This window comes from Oncorhynchus clarkii, chromosome 12 (assembly GCF_045791955.1).
Source record: "Oncorhynchus clarkii lewisi isolate Uvic-CL-2024 chromosome 12, UVic_Ocla_1.0, whole genome shotgun sequence".
NCBI lineage: Eukaryota > Metazoa > Chordata > Actinopteri > Salmoniformes > Salmonidae > Oncorhynchus > Oncorhynchus clarkii.
In genome coordinates this window covers 8823738-8848018 of record NC_092158.1, presented here as the reverse complement: position 1 = coordinate 8848018, position 24281 = coordinate 8823738, and the positions used below count along the sequence as shown (strand labels likewise).

The window sequence follows — 24281 nt, the reverse complement described above, 5'->3', positions numbered from 1 at the left end:
AAGGTAGTCACCCTTCCATCGTGTTAAGTTAATGTACATTGTAAATGTTCTGTAAAATGCTGAAGAAAACTTTGATATCGAGTAAAAAAATTGCATGAGATTGTTAAAACGTTTTTCTTTATTGGTGACAAGGTGTACCAGCAGAGCATAGGCAGTTGACCAGCGCACCCCCCCAAAAAAGACAACTGCTTTTGTTGTTGTTGTTGCAATAAATACAAAACATGTCATTTCTGAACAGTGAAGACAAGGTATTATGGTGGAATCATCTTTATCCCTCTTGTAACGAAAGCTGTTCATCTTAAAACAATACACACACTGGGTAAAAACCAAAACACCTGTATTGCTCCACTGAGTAAAATGCTCTTTCATCAGTAACAGGATCCTGTTATCTTCTTTGCTTTCGCTACTACACTGTGATGGGACAAATACATGAAGGTTGTGGACAGGGGATATATTTTTTTTTAAATATTATAAACAAATCATTCAGTACTTCACACAAAAATCACTTGTTTCCTACTTTGGCAGGTTAACACAGTCATCTACTATAAACACATTTACATTCAAATCAAACTTTGAAGTGACAAGTTTTGTGAAGGATTAAAGCAACATGCTGAGGAAAGGAAGGAAAGAAAACAAGTATATGTAACTTACAGAAGAGGTTCAACGACAGAAATAAAATGGCATGACCTTAAATTAGTCAAGGAAAATCTCTTACACACAGAATCACTGTGAGAAAGACGAGATTTATATCAATATGTTTTTGTTTTTTAATTATTTTATATTCAACAAATAGTTATGAAATAGCAGCTTTTTTCCCCCCCTTTCGTGCCTGGTATGGTGGGTTAATGCCTGCTGGTACACTGGGATGCCTCTTCCTTGCAGATCAGATGACGAGAAGGCCCTGGTTTCTTTCTCTTCTCTATGTGACACTGACGGGTTGGAGAGGGGGCAAGGGGGAATTGTTGCCCTCCTGCCTGACTAGCAGGCCACTGCACCCTCCTAGAGGCCCCTCCGGAGGGCCCCCGCTCTCGTCGCTGTAGAGCCGCTTGATCCCGTCGTAGAATTCGTCGACCTCCATTTCCTCCACCTGAAAAATAATGATTATAACAATAATACAAAATTTAAATTTGTATAGCGCTTTTTATTGGCATTCTCAAACGCTACTTCGAAAAATAACACAATACAAATCAAAACGTTACTGGACACACTTTCACGTGGTTTTATTGGCCTCTGGCAGCCAGAAGGCAGGAGTTCAGTTTGCATCAAATATCAATAGCTCAATCAAATTATATTAGTCACGTGACTGAAATACAACAGGTGTAGACTTTACAGTGAAATGCTTACGAGCCCCTTCCCAACAACTGAGAGTTAAAGACAAATATTTGCACACAAAAAAATAAAAGGACGACAATAAAAAACAATAACGTGGAGTACCAGTACCGAGTTAATGTGCAGAGGTACCAGGTAGTAACATGGATATATACAGGGAGTACCAGGTAGTAACATGGCTATATACAGGAAGTACCAGTACCGAGTTAATGTGCAGAGGTACCAGGTAGTAACATGGCTATATACAGGAAGTACCAGGTAGTAACATGGCTATATACAGGAAGTACCAGGTAGTAACATGGATATATACAGGAAGTACCAGGTAGTAACATGGATATATACAGGAAGTACCAGTACTGAGTCAATGTGCAGAGGTACCAGGTAGTAACATGGATATATACAGGGAGTACCAGTACCGAGTTAATGTGCAGAGGTACCAGGTAGTAACATGGCTATATACAGGAAGTACCAGGTAGTAACATGGCTATATACAGGAAGTACCAGGTAGTAACATGGCTATATACAGGAAGTACCAGGTAGTAACATGGCTATATACAGGAAGTACCAGGTAGTAACATGGCTATATACAGGAAGTACCAGGTAGTAACATGGCTATATACAGGAAGTACCAGGTAGTAACATGGATATATACAGGGAGTACCAGTACCGAGTCAATATGCAGAGTTACCACGTAGTAACATGGTTATATACAAGGAGTACCAGTACAGTCAATGGGCAGGGGTACCAGGTAGTTAGGTAGGGGTAAAATGATATCTAATAAACAGAGTAGCAGCAGCGTGTGTAATAAGTGAAAGTGTGTGTGATGTCAATATGCGCGTGTGAGATATATATAGATATCTATATATAGATCTATGAGTCGAGTCAGTGTCATTAGAGACATTTCAAAACAAACAAGATGAATAAATAAATAAATAAAGGGAGTCAATGTAAATAGCCTGGGCGGCCATTAGATTAACTGTTCAGCAGTCTTATGTCTTGGGGGTAGAAGCTGTTAAGGAGGCTTTTGGACCCAGACTTGGAGCTCCGGTACTGCTTGCCGTGCGGTAGCAGAGAGAACGGTCTGACTTGGGATTTTTAGGGCTTTCCTCTTGACACCGCCTGGTATAGCGGTCATGGATGGCAGGAAGTTGGTCCCCAGTGATGTCCTGGGCCTTATCCTCTGTAGCACGTTTCAGTTGGATGCTGAGCAGTTGCCGTACCAAGCGGTGATGCAGCCAGTCAAGATGCTCTCAATGGTGCAGTTGTGGAACTTTTAGGATCTGAGGACCCATGCCAAATCTTTTCAGCCTCCTGAGGGGGAAGAGGCGTTGTGGTGCCCTCTTCACAACTGTGTGGGTGTGTGTAGACCATGAGAGATCCTTAGTGATGTGGACACAGAGGAACTTGAAGCTCTCATACCTCTCCACTATAGCCCAGTCGATGTGGATGGGAGCGTGTTTCCTGTACTTCACAATAACCTCCTTGGTCTTGCCCACGTTGAGGAAGCACCACACTGCCAGATCTCACACCTCTTCTCTATAGGTTGTCTCGTCGTCGTCGGTGATCAGGCCTACCGCCGTCGTGCCGTCAGCAAACGTAACGATTCAGATTGTTTAATAGTCACATGTACAGGGTTGCAGGTGTGATTGCAGGGTACAGTGAAAATCTTTGGCTTCAAGCTCCACCATGCAGGAAGAAGTCAAATAAAATAAATAACAATGGTGAAATAGAACAATATACATAACTGTTCAGCTTCTCTGAGATGTAAAACACCGAGAGGTATTTAAAGTTATTGAAGGTCTCCACGGCGGCCCTGTTGATGAGGATGGGGGCGTGTCCAGCCTGGTTCCTCCTGAAATCCGCAATCAGCTCCTTTGTTTCGCTACCGTTGAGGGAGAGGTTGTTTTCCACGCACCACGCCGTCAGAGTGCCTACCTCATCTCTGTAGACCGTCTCGTCGGTAAATCAGGCCTACTACTGTTGTGTCGTCGGCCAACTTCATGACGGAGGCGGAGCTGTGTGAGGCCACTCAGTCTTGGGTATACAGGAAGATGCACCATTGTGAGGCCCCCGTGTTGAGAATCAGTGTTGAGGAGGTAATGTTGTCTACCTTCGGCACCTAGGGGGCGGCCCGTCAGGAAGTCCAGGACCCAGTTGCATAGGGAGGACTTCAGACCAAGGGCTGTGAGCTTTGTAATGAGCTAATAAGGCACTATGGTATTGAAGGGAAAGCTGTAGTTGATGAACAGCATCCTCACATTCCTTATGGACGACACAATCATATGTGTCAGGGTGGGAGGCGAATTGGAGAGGGTGGAGGTGATATGGTCTTTGACTAGCCTCTCGAAGAACTTCATGATGACAGAAGGGAGTGCTTCTGGTTGGTAGTCATTCAGTTCCTTTCCCTTTCTTGGGCACACAAGGATGATAATTAACATCTTGAAGCAGGTGGGTATAGCAGCCAGCTGGGGACGATTTGGGGATGCCATCAGGGCCAGCAGTCTGAGCTAGAGAGAGGTTGAAAATGTCAGAACACAACAGCCAGCTAGGGACGATTAGGGATGCCATCAGGGCCAGCAGCCTTGCAAGGGTTAACAGGTTTTAATGACTTACAGTGGCAAGAAAAAAAAATGTATGTGAACCCTTTAGAATTACCTGGATTTCTGCATCATTTGGTCATGAAATGTGTTCTGATCTTCATCTAAGTCACAACAATAGAGAAACACAGTCTGCTTAAACTAATAACACACAAACAATGATACGTTTTCATGTCTTTATTGAACACACCGTGTAAACATTCAAAGTGCAGGGTGAGAAAAGTATGTGAACCCTTGGATTTAATAACTGGTTGACCCTCATTTGGCAGCAATAACCTCAGCCAAACGTGTTTCTGTAGTCGGGAATCAGACCTGCACAACCGTCAGGAGGAATTTTGGACCATTCCTCTTTACAAAACTGTTTCAGTTCAGCAATATTCTTGGGATGTCTGGTGTGAACCTCAAGGTCATGCCACAGCGTCGCAATCGGGTTGAGGTCAAGACTGACTGGGCCACTCCAGAAGGCATATTTTCTTCTGTTCAAGCCATTCTGTTGTTGATTTACTTCTGTCTTTTGGGTCGTTGTCCTGTTGCATCACCCAACTGCTGTTAAGCTTCAATTGGCGGACAGATATCCTTACATTCTCCTACAAAATGTCTTGATAAACTTGTGAATTCCTTTTTCCGTCGATGATAGCAAGCTGTCCAGGCCCTGAGGCACCCACCCAGGCAAACCATGATGCTCCCTCCACCATAGTTTACAGTTGGAATGATGTTGGTGTGCTGGGTCTTCTTTTCTCCACACATAGTGTTGTGTGTTCCTTCCTTCCAAGCAACTCAACTGTAGTTTCATCTGTCCACAGAATATTTTGCCAGTAGCGCTGTGGAACACGCAGGTGCACTTTTGCAAACTTCAGACGTGCAGTAAAGTTTTTTTTGGACTGCAGTGGCTTCTTCCGTGGTGTCCTCATGAACACCATTCTTGTTTAGTGTTTTACGTATCGTAGACTCGTCAACAGAGATGTTAGTATGTTCCAAAGATTTCTGTATGTCTTTAGCTGACACTCTAGGATTCTTCATAACCTCATTGAGCATTCTTCTCTGTGCTCTTGCAGTTATCCTTGCAGGACAGCCAGTCCTAGAGAGAGTAGCAACAGTGCTGAACTTTCTCCAATCATAGGCAATTTGTCTTACCGTGGACTGATGAACATCAAGGATTTTAGAGATACTTTTGTAGCCCTTACCAGCTTTATGCAAGTCAACAATTCTTAATCTTAGGTCTTCTGAGATCTATTTTGTTCAAGGCATGGTTCACGTCAAGCAATGCTTCTTGTGAACAGCACTCACATTTTGTGAGTGTTTTTCTAACCAACATCTCCAATCTCGTCTTTATGATTGTACTCCAGGTTAGCGGACTCCAATTAGCTTTTGGAGAAGTCATTAGCCTAGGGGTTCACATACTTTTTTCACTGCACTGCACTGCGAATGTTTAAATTATGTATTCAATATAGACAAGAAAAATACAATACTTTGTGTGTTATTAGTTTAAGCGTTCCGTGTTTGTCTATTGTTGTGACAGATGAAGAACAGATCACATTTTATGACTAATTTATGCAGAAATCCAGGTAATTCCAAAGGGTTCACTTACTTTTTCTTGCCACTGTACATACGTCCTCAGTGGAGACTGTCAGTGTGTAGCCCACGTTGTCATCGGGTGCTCTCCTCGGCAGCTCAGGGTCATTGTGCTCAAAACTTAAGAAAAGGGTATTTAGCTCATCCGGTAGGGTGGCGTTGGTGACCGCGATGTGGCAGGCTTTATTTTTGTCATCCGTGATCGTTAGGAGCCCCTGCCACATACGCCTTGTGTACAACCCGCTGAATTGCTCCTCCACTCTGTCCCTATACTTGTGTTTAGCCATCTTAATCAAATCTGCCTTAGTCATATTTGTACTGTTTAACCAAACTATTTTTCCAGGTCACCTTGCCCTGTTTATCAGCAGCATCTCTCTCTTTCAGTTGTCCTCCAAGGCAGCGATCAATCCACAGTTTTTGATTAGGATATGTGTTTTGAAAAGATACTATTGGCATTTCGCCACACTCGCAATAACATCTGCTAGCCACGCGACCAATAACATCTGCTAGCCACGCGACCAATAACATCTGCTAGCCACGCGACCAATAACATCTGCTAGCCACGCGACCAATAACATCTGCTAGCTACGCGACCAATAACATCTGCTAGCCACGCGACCAATAACATCTGCTAGCCACGCGACCAATAACATCTGCTAGCCACGCGACCAATAACATCTGCTAGCCACGCGACCAATAACATCTGCTAGCCACGTGACCAATAACATCTGCTAGCCACGTGACCAATAACATCTGCTGACCATGTGTAGTTGACTAATAAAAGTTGATAACACGTCATCTATGCATTTTTTTATGAATCCGGTGACTGAGTATTTAAAGTTAGAAAATTGTCCTGCTCCTTGAAAGTAGCAGCTCTAGCCTTTAGCTCAGTGTGGATGTTGCCTACAATCCATGGCTTCTGGTTGGGATATGTGCGTACGGTCACTGTGGGGAAAAAGTCGTCAATGCACTTATTAATGAAGCCGGTGACAGATGTGGTGTACTCCTTAATGTCGTCGGATGAATCCCGGAATATATTCCAGTCTGTGCTAGCGAAACGGTCCTGTAGCTTAGCATCCGCTTTATCCGACCACTTGTGTATTGAGCGCGTCACTGGTACATCCTGTTTGAGTTTTTGCTTGTAAGCGGGAATCAGGATAATATAATTAAAGTCCGATTAGCCAAATGGAGGGCAGGGGAGATCTTTGTCTGCGTCTCTGAGTGGAGTAAATATGTCTCTAGAGTTTTATCCCTCTCGTTGCAGAGGTGACGTGCTGGTAGAAATGAGGTAAAACCGATAGCAACAGTGCTGAACTTTCTCCATTTACAAGCAATTGGTCTTACTGATGAACATCAAGGATGAACATCAAGGCTTTTAAAGAAACTTTTGTAACCCTTTCCAGCTTTATGCAAGGCAACAATTCTTAATCTTAGGTCTTCTAAAAAATATTACACAAAAAATAACCCCATTGTTCAGGAGCCCGTAAAAACGGCAGCCATTCCCCCCGGCAGCCACTCCCCCCGGCAGCCATTCACCCCGGCAGCCATTCACCCCGGCAGCCATTCTCGTCATACCATAAGAACAACATGCATTTAGAATCAAGGCAGGTAAAATAGCAATAGTAGGATAAGTAGGTAGGTGGTAAAAATACTTTACTCCGGTTGATGGAGTAGCCAAGCTCTCACCTTGCGCTTGGATGAGAGCTTGCAGCGCAGGTGGACTTGGTGGGGTTGGTGGCGGGGCATGGGCGGACCGTGGACCTGGAGCAGGGTGGTGGTGGTGGTGGTGGAGACCCTGGAGAGGCTTCGATCCCTGGGGTCTGGGTCTGTGACTGGGGAGTGGAGCCTGGTGCTGGACTCTCCTTCCCCGTCGCAGGGGTCTGGGGCCAGACTGTGGATGTGGTGCAGGGGCTGGTAGATGTAGACAGTGTTGGGAGGCAGGGAAACCTCCTGTGTGGACAGGCGACGTGAAACCAGCGCTTGACAGCGGATGAGTTGAGAACTATCGATCTAGAGGGGGAGTAAAATGAGAGTCTTGATTATAATTATGTTACTGTGCGTAAAAATGCAGGTAGACTATATTATGAAACCAATGGACAGCAACGGTTCCCAGGGGCATCCTGATAATACCAGTGACTTAAAAAAAAACAACATGGATTCGATACACGGGAGGGACTACAACATCCATATTATGTAAACATCCATATTTTTTCTCCCTGTATTTGTTATGATTTCATTGAACAGACGGTGAGAGAAAGAGACATGGGAGGTTGAGTGGGACGGACGGTGAGAGAAAGAGACATGGGAGGTTGAGTGGGACGGACGGTGAGAGAAAGAGACATGGGAGGTTGAGTGGGATTGAACAGACGGTGAGAGAAAGAGACATGGGAGGTTGAGTGGGACGGACGGTGAGAGAAAGAGACATGGGAGGTTGAGTGGGATTGAACGGACGGTGAGAGAAAGAGACATGGGAGGTTGAGTGTCAAATAGTCAGTAGGTCAGACTAGAATCCACGTCAACATTGATAAATGTGTGCGCTTTAGGCAGAAGCCCTTACTGTCTAACCGGCCCCTATCCAAACATGCCAACAGGCCTAAATGTGTTTTTCTGAGCAGGAGGATAGTGAGAGTTTAGTACCTGTGCTTTCCTGAGCAAGAGGACAGTGAGAGCCAGCCCGTCAGGGCAGATATTCTCCAGCTCCAGGGTGATGAGGGCCAGCGCCAGCATGGATCCCCGGGAGAGGGGCTGTAGCAGGGCGCTGTCGGCCAGGCAGTAGTGCAGCTGCTGGGTCAACACGGACAGGTGCTGCGCCGGGTTACACCCCACCAGACCCACCACGAACCGGGACTTGCAAGACAGCACCATGGCATGGAACTGAAGGGGAACAACAGTGTGTAAGAGAGTGGTGCTAGCAACACCAAGGTTATGGATTCACAACCTCTGAACCCCACAGGTGAACCCCACAGGTATCGCATATACATAATAAACACACTAAAATGTATGCCCTCGAGGTAACTGAGGGACAACAGCAGATTATAGACAAAGAGTGGTAGTTACAGTTGGATGGAATTTAGCTGAATAACACAAATCTGCGTTGTTCTATGTTCTGTTATAAAGTGGTAACCTATAGCTCATAAACAGGGCAGTATTCTGGTGGATACAGTCACGGGTAGGACTGAGCCAGATCCTCCACTCTTAACCTCAAGCCTCTAATGGAGGCTCTGGCTAGGACAGGAGTATGAATGTGTTGGTGGAAGAACAGGACTATTTTATGTTTTAAAGTGATTACCTACTAGGGTTGGGGGCGGAATCCAGATTTTCAAACCTTCATACCGTTCCTGTACCATACCAGGGTATACGGTGTTACCGGCAGTGAACACAAGGGGTGCTAGAATCTTGATCCAGGAGGGGATCGATTGTCAGATTCAGAGTGTTTAGTCACATGGGGCGGGTGGTTAGAGCGTTGGACTAGTAACCGGAAGGTCTCCTAGGCCTCCTATCCACTGTTCCTAGGCCGTCATTGAAAGTCACATTCACAGGGTTTCAGGTGTGATTGCAATGTACAGTGAAAAGCTTAGGCTTCGAGCACCACCATGCAGAACTAAGTGAAATAAAATAATGAAAATGGTAATAAAAAAACTAGAGAAATAGCACCATAACATGTCTTCTTCACCGTCGTGAAGAATTCAAGTAACAGACACATCTGTTCAGAGGAGACTGTGTGAATCAGGCCTTCATGGTCGAATTGCTGCAAAGAAACCACTACTAAAGGACACCAATAAGATGAAGAGACTTGCTTGGGCCAAGAAACACGAGCAGGTGGAAATCTGTCCTTTTTGAGAAAGGAAAAATTTGAGATTTTTGGTTCCAACCGTTGTGTCTTTGTGAGACACAGAGTAGGTGAACGGATGATCTCCACATGTGTGGTTCCCACCATGAAACATGGGGGTGATGGTGCAGGGGTGCTTTGCTGGTGACACTGTCAATGATTTATTTAGAATTCAAGGCACACTTAACCAGCATGGCTACCAAAGCATTCTGCAGTGATACGCCATCCCCTATGGTTTGCGCTTAGTGGGACTCTCCAGGCTGTGTAAGGGCAATTTGACCAAGAACGAGTGATGAAGTGCTGCATCAGATGACCTGGCCTCCACAATCGCTCAACCTCAACCCAATTGAGATGGTTTGGGATGAGTTGGACCGCAGAGTGAAGGAAAAGCAGCCAACAAGTGCTCAGCATATTCCAACTCCTTCAAGAGCGTTGGAAAAGCATTCCAGGTGAAGCTGGTTGAGAGAATGCCAAGAGTGTGCAAAGCTGTCATCAAGGCAAAGGGTGGTGTCGTGACGTTGGCCTGTGGGTAAGGTTTATGACCCCCTCCCATAAATACCTTTCTCACTTCCCTCTCTGTTGACTCTACAGAGGGACTCTTGAATAGCCTTTGTTAAACAGAGAGTCTGGGAACATCAAATAAGTGGAGGGAAAGGAACCATATTTCGGTAATAGAACCAGTTGAAAATATGCATTGGTACTTAATGGATATGATTTCTGTTCGGTTGTCGTCTGAGACATTATGACTGATGACAGGACGACAGGACGACCTGTATCTGAGAAAGTCTACACATTATAGTTATCAGATTCACATGGGATTGTTGTGCAATTCAAATGTTTAAATATAAAATTATTGGTGAAAAGATTCAATGTAATTTTAGCTTCCAAATGAGAGATTTGGGTTTTCATAAGGTTAGGGCTCTGCTCAATCAGTGGCACGCCCCTGTGAAGAGACATGGGCTATAAACTATGAAACACACCCTTCTCCCGCCACTATATAAGCCCTTGACAAAAATGTAACCTCCTGTTCCGAGAATGATAGGACAACGGTCCATACGTTGAAAAGGACTAACATGTCAACTACAGAACTAAACCACCTCAGCGTGAGCTTTGGTTGTGATTGGTATAAACTTTGAACTCTTACTCACTAAAGAAATGAGACATCCTAGCCGTTGAGTTAGCAACAGCAGCTGTAAACGTGGGCAAGGAAAGGACGGACAGAGTATCCCGTCTACCACACAACAACGACACTACAACGTTTCCCGTTCACCACCAGAGACACTCTTCAAAGGACTCAGTTGGGCAACACGGCCTTCCATCTACCACCAACCTTTTGAAGCGCAGCTCTGAGTAAATATTTATTGCATTTTCCTTTTCCAAATGGGCGGTAATTTAGAATGCATAAGATTCTGTATTTACGATAGAGTAGTTGCCTACGGCCCGATAGAGACATTGCTTCTCCCTTTGTTCTTCAGTCTTCCCGCTCTTTCACTCAAACCCAACCCCCGTTCTTTGTGTAACCAGCTGTCATATCTGTTCCGTCCGCTAGGGACGTTTTCCTTTATGACGTAATTTGTAATCAAGGTATGACTCATTCCGTGTATATGTAATTCTGTGTGATTAGTTAGGTATTTAGTAAATAAATAATTAAACCCAATGTTGTATTGCTGATTCAACTTGTTAGCCAGGGTTCGCGAAGAAGAATTTACAATTTTCAGATGAGACTGAAATAAAGTGACGATTAATATTGACTGCTATTAAGGTAAAATATTACTACGTCTTTAAGAGTTTATTCGGAAGATAACTGCTCTATAAATATTATTTCGTGGTGCCCTGACTTTCTAGTTAATTACATTTACATGATTAGCTCAATCAGGTAATATTAATTACAGAGAAAGGATTTTAGAGAAGAGCATGTCAATATCACTTAATGCAGCATAGCCAAAGACACAAGAGTGGCTACTGTGAAGAATCTCAGATATAAAATATATTTTGATGTTTAACACTTTTTTTTGTTGGTTACTACATGATTCCACGTGTTATTTCATTCTACAATGTAGAAAATAGTAAAAAAAATAAAGAAAAACCCTTGAATTAGTAGGTGTGTCCAAACTTTTGACTGGTACTGTGTGTAATATATATATATACAATAAATAAATAAATACATAAAACCAGCACTTGACCCCCCCCCCCCCCCCCCTTCTAGCTCTAACTCTACTAATAGCTACTTTGAGGAAAAATGTACTTCCTATGCCTGTGATGTGGTGGTCTCACCCAGCTAATGCACGAACTGTAAGTCTCTCTGGATAAGAACGTCTGCTAAATGACTAGAATGTCAAAAGGCTGAGCTGTAGACAGTGTGCAGTACAATAGCCTTGTCCATGGATCTGTCGGGGCGGTGGGCGAGTTGGGAGAGGGTGGAGTGTGTCGTGGAGGGAGGTGGTGGTGATAGTCTTTGACTAGCCTCTCGAAGCACTTCACAATGACAGAAGACAGTGCTTCTGGTTGGTAGTCATTCAGTTCAGTTACTTTCCCTTTCTTGGATGCGGGGATGATAACTGACATCTTGAAGCAGGTGGGTAAATCAGCCTGAGCTATGGAGAGGTTGCTGTAACTAGGAAGCTTGTTCTTGCAAGCTAGCCACAAACCAAATGTATAGCTGGAGCCCCAGGCTGGCTGTCATTCATTTGCCATATCTTAAAATAGTTCAGTGGTGTAGCACACACCTCCAAAACTTTAGAGGGGCCCGGTAATTAAAAATCATACCTTCGGTATTTCAAAATACTCCCGCTATACGGTATACCGCCCAAGCCTATTACCTTTCACTCAAAAAAAACAGGGGAGTATTCTGGTGGATCCAGTCCTGGGCAGGACTGAGCCAGATCCTCCACTGCAAGCTAGCTAGTGGTTCTAGCGGTGGTTCCGGCTAGGACAGAAGTATGAATGTGGTGACAGAATACAATACACTCACAATGTGTAGAAATTCCAGCGGTGTTGCAGCGTGCAGGTCCCAGTTGAGTTTATCCAGAATGATCCTCTCCATTCTCAGTATCTCTGATGGGGAGCAGCCACACCTGCTGCTGCTGGCCAAGTCACGCAGCAACGGCACACGCTGCGCGCACACACAGACAGAGAGCGAGACGGAGAGAGAGAGACAGAAAAAAAAATAAAAAGAAAGACAAAGAGGACTTCTGGTTAGTTGGGTTCAACCCACTTTCTGCCAACTTGGTGTGTAGTTCCCTAGGACTTCATCTAGCATTACAACTACTGGAGCTAACCTTCACAGTGAGCAACATTTTCAGCATTTGGAAAATAACCTTTCGTTGGGACGTTCATAAAATAGTTTGTTTTTAATACAGCTGCAAATCATATTGCCAAATGTTTGGATAACAAAGCTGAATAGAAAGAAACAAATAATGTGAATTAGTGAAGCACATGAAGGAAGGACTGGTGGTGTGAGGCTAGGATGTAATCACCTCGTCTTCCTCGCTGGTTTTGGCAGCCAGGAAGTAACAGGCGATGGCGATGCAGCGGAGGTACTTTGGACGGGCCTGAGGAGAGGAGAGAGAGAGAGACAGGGTCAGGAGGACTAAGTGATGTCACTAGTACCCAGTGTCTAAACTCAGCACCCCGGGCTCTACCTACTCTGTGAGGAAGGCAGCCCAGGTTAAAGACATTCTCCAGGACTACTACTCTGTAAGGAAGGCAGCCCAGGTTAAAGACATTCTCCAAGACTACTACTCTGTGAGGAAGGCAGCCCGGGTTAAAGACATTCTCCAGGACTACTACTCTGTGAGGAAGGCAGCCCAGGTTAAAGACATTCTCCAGGACTACTACTCTGTAAGGAAGGCAGCCCAGGTTAAAGACATTCTCCAGGACTACTATGTGAGGAAGGCAGCCCAGGTTAAAGACATTCTCCAGGACTACTACTCTGTAAGGAAGGCAGCCCAGGTTAAAGACATTCTCCAGGACTACTACTCTGTGAGGAAGGCAGCCCAGGTTAAAGACATTCTCCAGGACTACTACTCTGTGAGGAAGGCAGCCCAGGTTAAAGACATTCTCCAGGACTACTACTCTGTAAGGAAGGCAGCCCAGGTTAAATACATTCTCCAGGACTACTACTCTGTGAGGAAGGCAGCCCAGGTTAAAGACATTCTCCAGGACTACTACTCTGTGAGGAAGGCAGCCCAGGTTAAAGACATTCTCCAGGACTACTACTCTGTGAGGAAGGCAGCCCAGGTTAAAGACATTCTCCGGGACTACTACTCTGTGATGAAGGCAGCCCAGGTTAAAGACATTCTCCAGGACTACTACTCTGTGAGGAAGGCAACCCAGGTTAAAGACATTCTCCAGGACTACTACTCTGTGAGGAAGGCAGCCCAGGTTAAAGACATTCTCCAGGACTACTACTCTGTAAGGAAGGCAGCCCAGGTTAAAGACATTCTCCAGGACTACTACTCTGTGAGGAAGGCAGCCCAGGTTAAAGACATTCTCCAGGACTACTACTCTGTGAGGAAGGCAGCCCAGGTTAAAGACATTCTCCAGGACTACTACTCTGTAAGGAAGGCAGCCCAGGTTAAAGACATTCTCCAGGACTACTACTCTGTGAGGAAGGCAGCCCAGGTTAAAGACATTCTCCAGGACTACTACTCTGTAAGGAAGGCAGCCCAGGTTAAAGACATTCTCCAGGACTACTACTCTGTGAGGAAGGCAGCCCAGGTTAAAGACATTCTCCAGGACTACTACTCTGTGAGGAAGGCAGCCCAGGTTAAAGACATTCTCCAGGACTACTACTCTGAGGAAGGCAGCCCAGGTTAAAGACATTCTCCAGGACTACTACTCTGTAAGGAAGGCAGCCCAGGTTAAAGACATTCTCCAGGACTACTACTCTGTGAGGAAGGCAGCCCAGGTTAAAGACATTCTCCAGGACTACTATTCTGTGAGGAAGGCAGCCCAGGTTAAAGACATTCTCCAGGACTACTACTCTGTGAGGAAGGCAGCCCAGGTTAAAGACATTCTCCAGGACTACTACTCTGTGAGGAAGGCAGCCCAGGTTAAAGACATTCTCCAGGACTACTACTCTGTGATGAAGGCAGCCCAGGTTAAAGACATTCTCCAGGACTACTACTCTGTGATGAAGGCAGCCCAGGTTAAAGACGTTCTCCAGGACTACTACTCTGTGAGGAAGGCAGCCCAGGTTAAAGACATTCTCCAGGACTACTATTCTGTGAGGAAGGCAGCCCAGGTTAAAGACATTCTCCAGGACTACTACTCTGTGGGGAAGGCAGCCCAAGGTTAAAGACATTCTCCAGGACTACTACTCTGTGGGGAAGGCAGCCCAGGTTAAAGACATTCTCCAGGACTACTACTCTGTGAGGAAGGCAGCCCAGGTTAAAGACATTCTCCAGGACTACTACTCTGTGAGGAAGGCAGCCCAGGTTAAAGACATTCTCTGGTACTTTTGTATACCTTTTAGCCAAAAGTGGTCCTTGAAAATTGCCTACTAGTCTTTGACTCACTCAAATGGCGAGGCGCTGAACCCCATTGGCCAGAACTTGAATTACTAGGGGGCTGGCCCAAGTAAGGGAAAATATACGGAACAAAATGGGCCGCGAACGTCAACAGCGTAATGCAAATCAAATTAGAAAGAGTCTATTTTTCTCGCGTCTATTCAGAGCAACGCTGCGAAAATGAGCAAATAAATGGTGTGGGTCGTTTGTAGAAAAGAAATTTGAGAAATTGTTATGATCTTCCCTATGTAGACTAGCTAAAGATCTAGTTTAAAATCTATTGGTAAACCACCTCAGTCATCGGCTTCATCAATAAGTGCATTGATGACGTCGTCCCCACAGTGACTGCACGGACATATCCCAACCATAAGCCATGGATTACAGGCAACATCCGCATCGAGCTAAAGGCTAGAGCTGGCGCTTTCAAGGAGCGGGAGACTAATCCAGATGCTTATAAGAAATCCTGCTATGCCCTCAGATGAACCATCAAACAAGCAAAGCGTCAATACAGGATTAAAATTGAATCCTACTACACCGGCTCTGACGCTCGTCGGCTGTGGCAGGGCTTGAAAACTATTACGGACTACAAAGGGAAACCCAGACCCGAGCGGCCCAGTGACACAAGCCTACCAGACGAGCTAAATGCCTTTTATGTTTGCTTCGAGGCAAGCAACGCTGAAGCACGCTTGAGAGCACCAGCTGTTCTGGATGACTGTCTGATAACACTCTCGGTAGCCGATGTGAACAAAACCTTTAAACATGTCAACATTCACAAAGGCGCTGGGCCAGACGGATTGCCAGGACGTGTAGTCAAAGCATGCGCTGACCAACTGTCAACTATCTTCACTTACATTTTCAAGCTCTCCCTGACCGAGTCTGTAATACCTATATGTTTCAAGCAGACCACCATAGTCCATGTGCCCAAGGAAGTGAAGGTAACCTGCCTAAATGATTACCGCCCCGTGGCACTCACATCGGTAGCCATGAAGTGCTTTGAAAGGCTGGTCATGACTCACAACAACAGCATCCTCCCGGACACCCTAGACCCACTCTAATTCGCATACCGCCCCAACAGATCCACAGAAGAGGCAATCGCACTCCACACTGCCCTTTCTCACCTGGACAAAAGGAACATCTATGTGAGAATGCTGTTTATTGACTACAGCTCAGCATTCAACACCATAGTGCCCACGAAGCTCATCACTAAGCTAAGGACTCTGGGACTAAACACCTCTCTCTGCAACTGGATCCTGGACTTCCTGACGGGCCGCCCCCAGGTGGTAAGAGTAGGCAACGTGTTGTCTGTCACTCTGATCCTTAACACTGGGGCCCCTCAGGGGTGTGTACTTAGTCCCCTCCTGTATTCCCTGTTTACCCATGACTGCGGGGCCAATCTCGACATCAACATCATCATTAAGTTTGCTGACGACACAACAGTGGTAGGCCTGATCCCCGACAACGATGGGTCTATAGGGAGGTCAGAGAACTGGTGGTGCCAATTGGCAACAGTGTGGTGCCAAGACAACAACCTCTCCCTCAATGTGATCAAGACAAAGGAGCTGATCGTGGACTACAGGAAAAGGCGGGCTGAACAGGCCCCCATTAACATCGAAGGGGTTGAAGTGGAGCGGGTTCGAGAGTTTCAAGTTCCATGGTGTCCACATCACCAACGAACTATCATGGTCCAAACATACCAAGATAGTCGTGAAGAGGGCACGAGAAACATTTTCCCCCTCAGGAGACTGAAAAGATTTGGCGTGGGTCCTCAGATCTTCAAAAGGTTCTACAGCTGCACCATCGAGAGCATCCTGACCGGTTGCATCACCGCCTGGTATGGAAACTGCTCGGCATCTGACTGTAAGGCGCTACAGAGGGTAGTGGAAACGGCCCAGTAGTTATAGACTGTTTTCTCTGCTACTGCACGGCAAGCGGTACCGGAGCGCCGAGTCTAGGACCTAAAAGGCTCCTCAACAGCTTCTACCCCCAACCCATTAGACTGCTGAACAGTTCATAAAAATAGCCACCGGACAAGTTACATTGACTCCCCCTCCCCCCTCTTGTACCCTGCTCGCTCTTTGTTTGTTACCTATGCATAGTCACTTCGCCCCCACCTACATGTACTGATTACCTCAACTAGCCTGTACCCCTGCACACTGACTCGGTACCAGTGCCCCCTGTATATAGCCACGTTATTGTGATTCTTATTGTGTTACTTTTTATTTTAGCCTACTTGGTAAATATTTTATTCTTCTTGAACTGTACTGTTGGTTAAAGGGCTTGTGAGTAAACATTTCACGGGTGAGTCTACACTTGTATTCGGCGCAAAGTTTGATTTGATTTGAACATAAATACAACTGTTTATATGGATTCTACTGACAATTAAATGTGGCATATGCTACACATGTTAATTGACGCCCTCTACTCTCGCTTGCACATTTTTACGCCTTTGACGGCGTCTCTCTGTGTGGTTTCGGCTATTCCGTTCATCTCTCATTCCAGGATTTTGGGAATTACCGCCTTAGTACAAAAGGGGGCGCCAAAACCACACAAAAACCCAGTGGCGTTTATTTACCAGAATGCTAACAAAATTAGCACAAGTAATAGCTACTTTTCATGCGGGATACTAGCAAAATATGCTAATGAGCGCAAACAAAAATAAACTAATTGCAAAGACAGGTAAATCCAGCTCATAAAGGGGTATATATATATATATATATATATAGGAGCTACTGAATGTCATTTCTAGTGAGTTTGGACATTTACAAGCGAATGTGAACGAGGGACATTGTGCATAATGAACAAAGTTTTGACGCATGCTTGTCTGAAAGAAGAACAGTACAGGCTCAGAAGCAGCATGTGTACATGCTGTGTCTGTGTGCAGTCTGGAGTCACTAGGTCAACAAGCCTGCCTGCTCAGCTCAGAGAAGATGGGGAAGGAGCAGACGGACCAAGAACAGAGAGCAGAAAAAAAACAATCAAGATAGTAGTGGCAGCTGTACAGATAATTCATTTAAATAGCTTTGATTTCTCAAACACGGCAGAAAGCTAACACTATATGATGCCCCGTTATTAATTCAGCCACCTACTTAAATAACTAGCAAGTTAAAAACTTAGGTTCGCGTAAACACAGAATTCTGTGTTTGGGATGAACTGGAATGCCGACTGCAAGCCAGGCCTAATAGCCCAACATCAGACCTCACTAATGCTCTTGTGGCTGAATGGAAGCAAGTCCCCGCAGCAATGTTCCAACATCTAGTGGAAAGCCTTCCCAGAAGACTGGAGGCTGTTATAACAGCTGTGCTTCAGTTGCACTTCTACACTGAGAAGAGAATTCAGGAATGGGCATTCTATCAGCAGACAGCACTCTGACTGATGTCTAGCTACTTTTCTCGGTGTAGCCCGCCTACTTTTCTCTGGTAAAGATTAAGTTTAAGCAAAACATTAGAATGCAGCCAGCTACATTTCCTATGATAAACATTAGAATGCAGCCAGCTACATTTCCTATGATAAACATTAGAATGCAGCCAGCTACATTTCCTATGATAAACATTAGAATGCAGCCAGCTACATTTCCTATGATAAACATTAGAATGCAGCCAGCTACATTTCCTATGATAAACATTAGAATGCAGCCAGCTACATTTCCTATGATAAACATTAGAATGCAGCCAGCTACATTTCCTATGATAAACATTAGAATGCAGCCAGCTACATTTCCTATGATAAACATTAGAATGCAGCCAGCTACATTTCCTATGATAAACATTAGAATGCAGCCAGCTACATTTCCTATGATAAACATTAGAATGCAGCCAGCTACATTTCCTATGATAAACATTAGAATGCAGCCAGCTACATTTCCTATGATAAACATTAGAATGCAGCCAGCTACATTTCCTATGATAAACATTAGAATGCAGCCAGCTACATTTCCTATGATAAACATTAGAATGCAGCCAGCTACATTTCCTATGATAAACATTAGAATGCAGCCAGCTACATTTCCTATGATAAACATTAGAATGCAGCCAGCTACATTTCCTATGATAAACATTAGAATGCAGCCAGCTACATTTCCTATGATAAACATTAGAATGCAGCCAGCTACATTTCCTATGATAAACATTAGAATGCAGCCAGCTACATTTCCTATGATAAACATTAGAATGCAGCCAGCTACATTTCCTATGATAAACATTAGAATGCAGCCAGCTACATTTCCTATGATAAACATTAGAATGCAGCCAGCTACATTTCCTATGATAAACATTAGAATGCAGCCAGCTACATTTCCTATGATAAACATTAGAATGCAGCCAGCTACATTTCCTATGATAAACATTAGAAATATGATGAACATGCATTCTTTTCGGCAAAAAATACCTTGCTTTTTCATTCTAATCCCATTTACTTGTGTGGCTGCCAGCCAAATTGCGTTGCAGTTCTCTTGTCATGTGATGAAAACAAAGATATGTTCTGTTGAATGTTAATGTATTTTATGTGACGCTGCTGGAAGTGGTGTTGGAGGGCCAGTAGGAGGCACTCTTTCCTTTGGTCTAAAAAAAAATATCCCAATGCCCCAGGGCAGTGATTGGGGACACTGCCCTGTGTAGGGTGCCATCTTTTCGGATGGGACTTTAAACGGGTGTCCTGACTCTCTGAGGTCATTAAAGATCCCATGGCACTTATCGTAAGAGTAGGGGTGTTAACCCCGGTGTCCCGGCTAAATTCCCAATCTGGCCCTCAAACCAGTATGGTCAAATAATAATCCCCAGTTTACAATTGGCTCATTCATCCCCCTCCTCTCCCCTGTAACTATTCCCCAGGTCGTTGCTGTAAATGAGAACGTGTTCTCAGTCAACTTACCTGGTAAAATAACGGAGAAAAAAAAATAATAATAAAAAAAAAAATGTAATGTAAAATGTGAAGGGAAACTATAGTTGCACATCCCCTGATCACTCTATAGGAGAATAAAAAACACATGCATTTACAATATAAAACACGACCCCTGTCAATACACAGCTGGACTCACCAACTCAAGTGACTGGCTCAACTGTCCTGGGGAACTACGGTAAGCTTCATAATGTAAAATAATGTGACAGGTGAAATTATGACATTTGCAATCTGTTTTACCTTCTAACATATTGCACAAGTTGACTGCAGGTATTAACTTAAAAAAGTATCTACAAATATTCAAATGTATTGAAAAACTTCAAATCAATAGTTTCAACGGTATTGACATTGGGAAAAACCATCCTGTGGCTATTTCCAAATACCCTGGTATACCGTATACCACCCAAGCCTAGCCTAGCTCTTTTATAAGGGAGCCAGGCTAATACTAGGGGAAGTAAGATTAATCGGATAGATAGATACAGGAAGAGACAGGAGAGCTACTTGTCAACAGGCCTAAATAAATCACACTGACACTTCCTGAGTGAACTGTAGAGTGTATGTTACTTCCTGCAACATCAGGTTTGATAAGTTACAGATGAATTTACATTATTATTTTTTTTAATCGAGCTAACCTCATAAAAGCGTCAAATCTTGTCCAAGAGTAGTCACAGTGAAGATAATAAATATAACCTAGCCTTCACAACTGGTAAGGTTAAAGATGCTGTTGACATTCTATGTAGATCTATAGCTGATAAGATTAAACATTGTGTTGCCATCTTACCTTTATAGCACCTAAAAACCTGTCTAAAATACTGATGGTTAGGGAGAGGGTCTCTGGATAGAGCTTGGTGTCACTGTGCAGGTCAATGAGCCAGCACACAGCCTCATCACGCTGGGCAGGGGAGATGTCTGTATCCTAGGGATAATCACAGAGGGGTCAGTTAAAATGACCACAGGTCAGTCAGTTACAGAGGAAACATAGTATGAGCGTCAGTAAACTGTGATTGACCCTTTCACATTCAGGGAAAATAAACTCAAACATTCCAATTAGGTTACAATATAAAAAGTATCAAAACCACTCACTTAAAAAAAAATCACTAACAAAAGTCTCAAGCAAAACAACAAAAATCAAATCATAGACTTGATTAAAGTACAGAAAAATAATATTTATTGAAAGAGAGCCTGAATGTCAATTATAAATAAACAAAATTACAGTCAACATTTCAACTAAAAGGTCAAGCTGTCCCTTGAAGATAAAGAATGACTTGAGGCAAACAGATCAACCAAACCAGTGAATTAATAAAAGAGAAGACCTTTCTGAACTCGTCTGCATACCTGTAACCTGACACTGGTCTAACCAGCACCCACTGGAAGCTTTTAGCTTCAGACATAGGCTAAGTACCAAATGACACACTATTCCCTATTTAGTGCACTACTTTTGACCAGAGCCCAAGTGCACTAGTGAATAGGATACCATTTGGGATGCATTCAAACGTTGCTTTACAGTGACCTGAACTCTAGCCTTGCCCTAAAGACACTTCTCACCATCATGTTGCCTTGTTAAAGTGCCTCTTGACTCATAGTGAAATTACTCAGTGAGCAAAACAACCAATGTACTAGGTCCCAAGTTATTGTCTCGACTTGAATTGACTGACTGGTTTACCCCTTCTACTGCACTCGATTTTGGGACAGGTTATGGCTGTTACTGCACTCCGTTTTGGGACAAGGTGTATCTGTTACTGCACTCCGTTTTGGGACATGTGTCTGTTACTGTGTACTCCTGTTATGTTTTAATTTCCACAGATCATTTGTAGAGATAAGATGGTGAAGGTCAGAGCCTTATACATTACAGTTGGATAAGGCTCAATATCAGGCTCTGGTGACACTGGCAGTAATAGCTTATCTTAGCAACATGTTGATGACCACACTGTGTACATGTGTACTTTTAGGCAAATCAGATAGAAGTGTGCTGCAGTGAGTCAGCAGGAAAGAGCCTCAGATTAACAGTCAGGCAGGCATCCTTTTCGAAATCCTGTTAACTTGCTAACACTTTCAGCAGGTTTCTGTTGCTAGCCAATGATCAGGGCAGGACTGTTCATTGGACTAATGAGTAGGATGGAAGTGAAAGCATGAACCTCTTAGCCACAGCAGGTGCTTCATTTTTAAAATGTAACCTTTATTTAACTAGGCAAGTCAGTTAAGAATAAATTATTATTTACAATGACGGCCTACCCCGGCCAAAACCTAACCCGGACGACGCTGGGCCAATTGTGCGCCGCCCTATAGGACTACCAATCACGGCCCATTGTGATACAGCCTGGAATCAAACCAGGGTCTGTAGTGACACCTCTAGCACTGAGATGCAGTGCCTTAGACCGCTGCGCCACTCGGGAGCCCAATATGTGAGTTCCCATTCCAGGAGTTGAATCCAGGCCCCCTGAGTGAAAACCAGAAATCCTAACCGCTAGACCATATGGGAACCTTTAGTCAATGCCCCGTTGCACTCACAAATGAAAGCAAATGGGTCCCACTCATAACAGTGACCTTAGGTGATACACATATCTGTACCAAGGAAATAACCTAAGATAGATACCACCTCAAAACAAAGTTTAACATGACTTGCTGCATTCTCTTTCATACGGACAACAGCACAGCGTTTTTGTGTTGTGGGATTCACCTGAACGCCGATATACGTATTTTTGGGCACGTACGCCTTCCACATCTGGGCTTCCCTAGAGGCGGCCTTTTCCAGAAGAAAAGACAGCCTCTGGCTTTCCAAGGGTTCGGCAAACTTCCTCATTGCGACCCCTGGATACGCCTCCCTCCCCACTGTATACAGCTACCTGTAAGTGCCAGAGAAAACACATAGAAGATGAGTTGTATTTTACAACATGTTTATGAATTGTAGTTTACACCCAAGTTAAGGTGATACCAAACAAACACTTCCTTATGAATACTACTGTAACCTGGTTTAACGGACACTGGTCCCCACCAAAAACGCTCATTCATTTTGCCAACTAGCGATACTATTTTCTATAGTAACAACAGCGATGAGGTATTCTCTCATATCGAGACGATTCCGGCTAATATTACCGTTACCGAGTTATGGTTAGCCAGTTAGTTGACCGAACAGCTAGCTAGCAACCGAACTAGCGAGAACAGAAACAAACACCAACCGATGGTAAACGTTAACTAATAATAAACCCTTTCATTAATAGACAACGCATATTATCCAAAATAACTTAATCTATTTATAAATCGATATGACTATATAAAGCTCTACTTCATGCTAGCTAGCATTAGCTTACCCCCCCTGCAAAGCTGTGGGAATCACAGTTTGACTTGGAAATCATCCGGTCCATTAAACTGAGGTAAAAACAAAAAAAGAGAGGTAAATCGAGTCTTAAATTACTCCATCTTCGATTTTATGTTGTGTTTTATTTTTGGGATAAATGAGGGTGTCTTCCAAATTACATGTATATGAAAATGGTACGGAATAGACAGATATGTCTACTTCCGAGTAGGAGACTCTTGGGAGATAAATCGATCCGCGTACGTAGCTGGTCCCGAAAATTAATATTGTACCAATATTTGGGATAAATGTTAGTTATTATGGTAAATTAAAAATTACAAATTGTTGTTTTCGGTTTTATCACGATGGATTTGAGCTATGACATTACATTTGTTTTCAATTGTATTCGATGTTTGGTGGGCCTATTTTCTATTGCGAATGAATCCTACAACAATATTATGTTATGTAAATACGTTTCAGACGTTTTCTTTACCCTTTGCCAACCACGTCTGAATATGAAACAGATTTGTATAAATAAACCACTATTTGTGATAATACTGTGCATAGGGGACATAAATTCAAATAAAACAGAGAGACCACATACTTACACCTTGTTCTCGACAGTAATCATAAACCTGGAAAATGATTTACTGCCAATGCTGCACCCCTAAATGCATATTTTCTTTTAATTATTGATTTTGCTTTATAAAACCAACTCGGTGCTTGGGGTTTTGTGTGATGTGCAGGAACAGTAATACCGTATCAGTAATACCGGCTATAACAGTATTATCATAAATTCCCCTAGTCATCCCTGAATCAATGTATTTAACAGTTATTTAACTAGGCTAGTCAGTTAAGAACAAATTCCCAAATATTCTGCAGACAGTTGGTTGGACCAGAAAAAAAAGAAGGGAAAATTGGTCGTTTAATATGTTTAAATGCCCTACATACAATCCCGAGCTAATTATTTCTAACCAATCGTGAGTAAAAGGGTTTGTCCAGGCATCCAATAGAAATAAAACAATTTGGGCGGACTATTTGAACGGAAAAAAAGGAGAAAGATGATTGGTTCGTGGAAGTGTCAATATCGAGCTGGTGTAGAAAAACAGCCCTCCATACTAAATCCATTGTAATTCATAAGTAATGTTTAACCACGTTACTTATTACAACGTTAAATTTGTCTAGCGCTATAAACTCTTTAATAAGTACTAAATAGTAGTAAACTACAAAAAGAGGCAGACTTTCCTCGACAAGTCAAA

General features: G+C 43.7%; 1 protein-coding gene across 1 annotated transcript; it reads right to left on the bottom strand.

The window, feature by feature from the left end:
- Positions 1-100: 100 nt before the first annotated feature.
- Positions 101-23282, bottom strand: LOC139422675 (cyclin-I-like). Its single transcript, XM_071173875.1, has 8 exons — positions 23039-23282; positions 22408-22573; positions 20512-20646; positions 12804-12878; positions 12299-12439; positions 8136-8372; positions 7185-7508; positions 101-1087 (listed from the first exon to the last, which is right to left on the bottom strand). Exons 2-8 carry the CDS (start codon positions 22528-22530, stop codon positions 920-922), a joined length of 1203 nt encoding a protein of 400 aa, XP_071029976.1. The 5' UTR covers positions 22531-22573; positions 23039-23282; the 3' UTR covers positions 101-919.
- Between the last annotated feature and the right edge of the window lie 999 nt (positions 23283-24281).

Excerpts from the sequence above, each read along its gene's own strand:
- LOC139422675 (XM_071173875.1), bottom strand. The coding sequence starts at position 22,530 with ATGAGGAAGTTTGCCGAACCCTTGGAAAGCCAGAGGCTGTCTTTTCTT. Across the intron at positions 20,647-22,407 it reads ATACGTATATCGGCGTTCAG|GATACAGACATCTCCCCTGC; the intron begins GTGAATCCCACA and ends GATTATCCCTAG. Across the intron at positions 12,440-12,803 it reads AAACCAGCGAGGAAGACGAG|CGTGTGCCGTTGCTGCGTGA; the intron begins GTGATTACATCC and ends GTGTGCGCGCAG.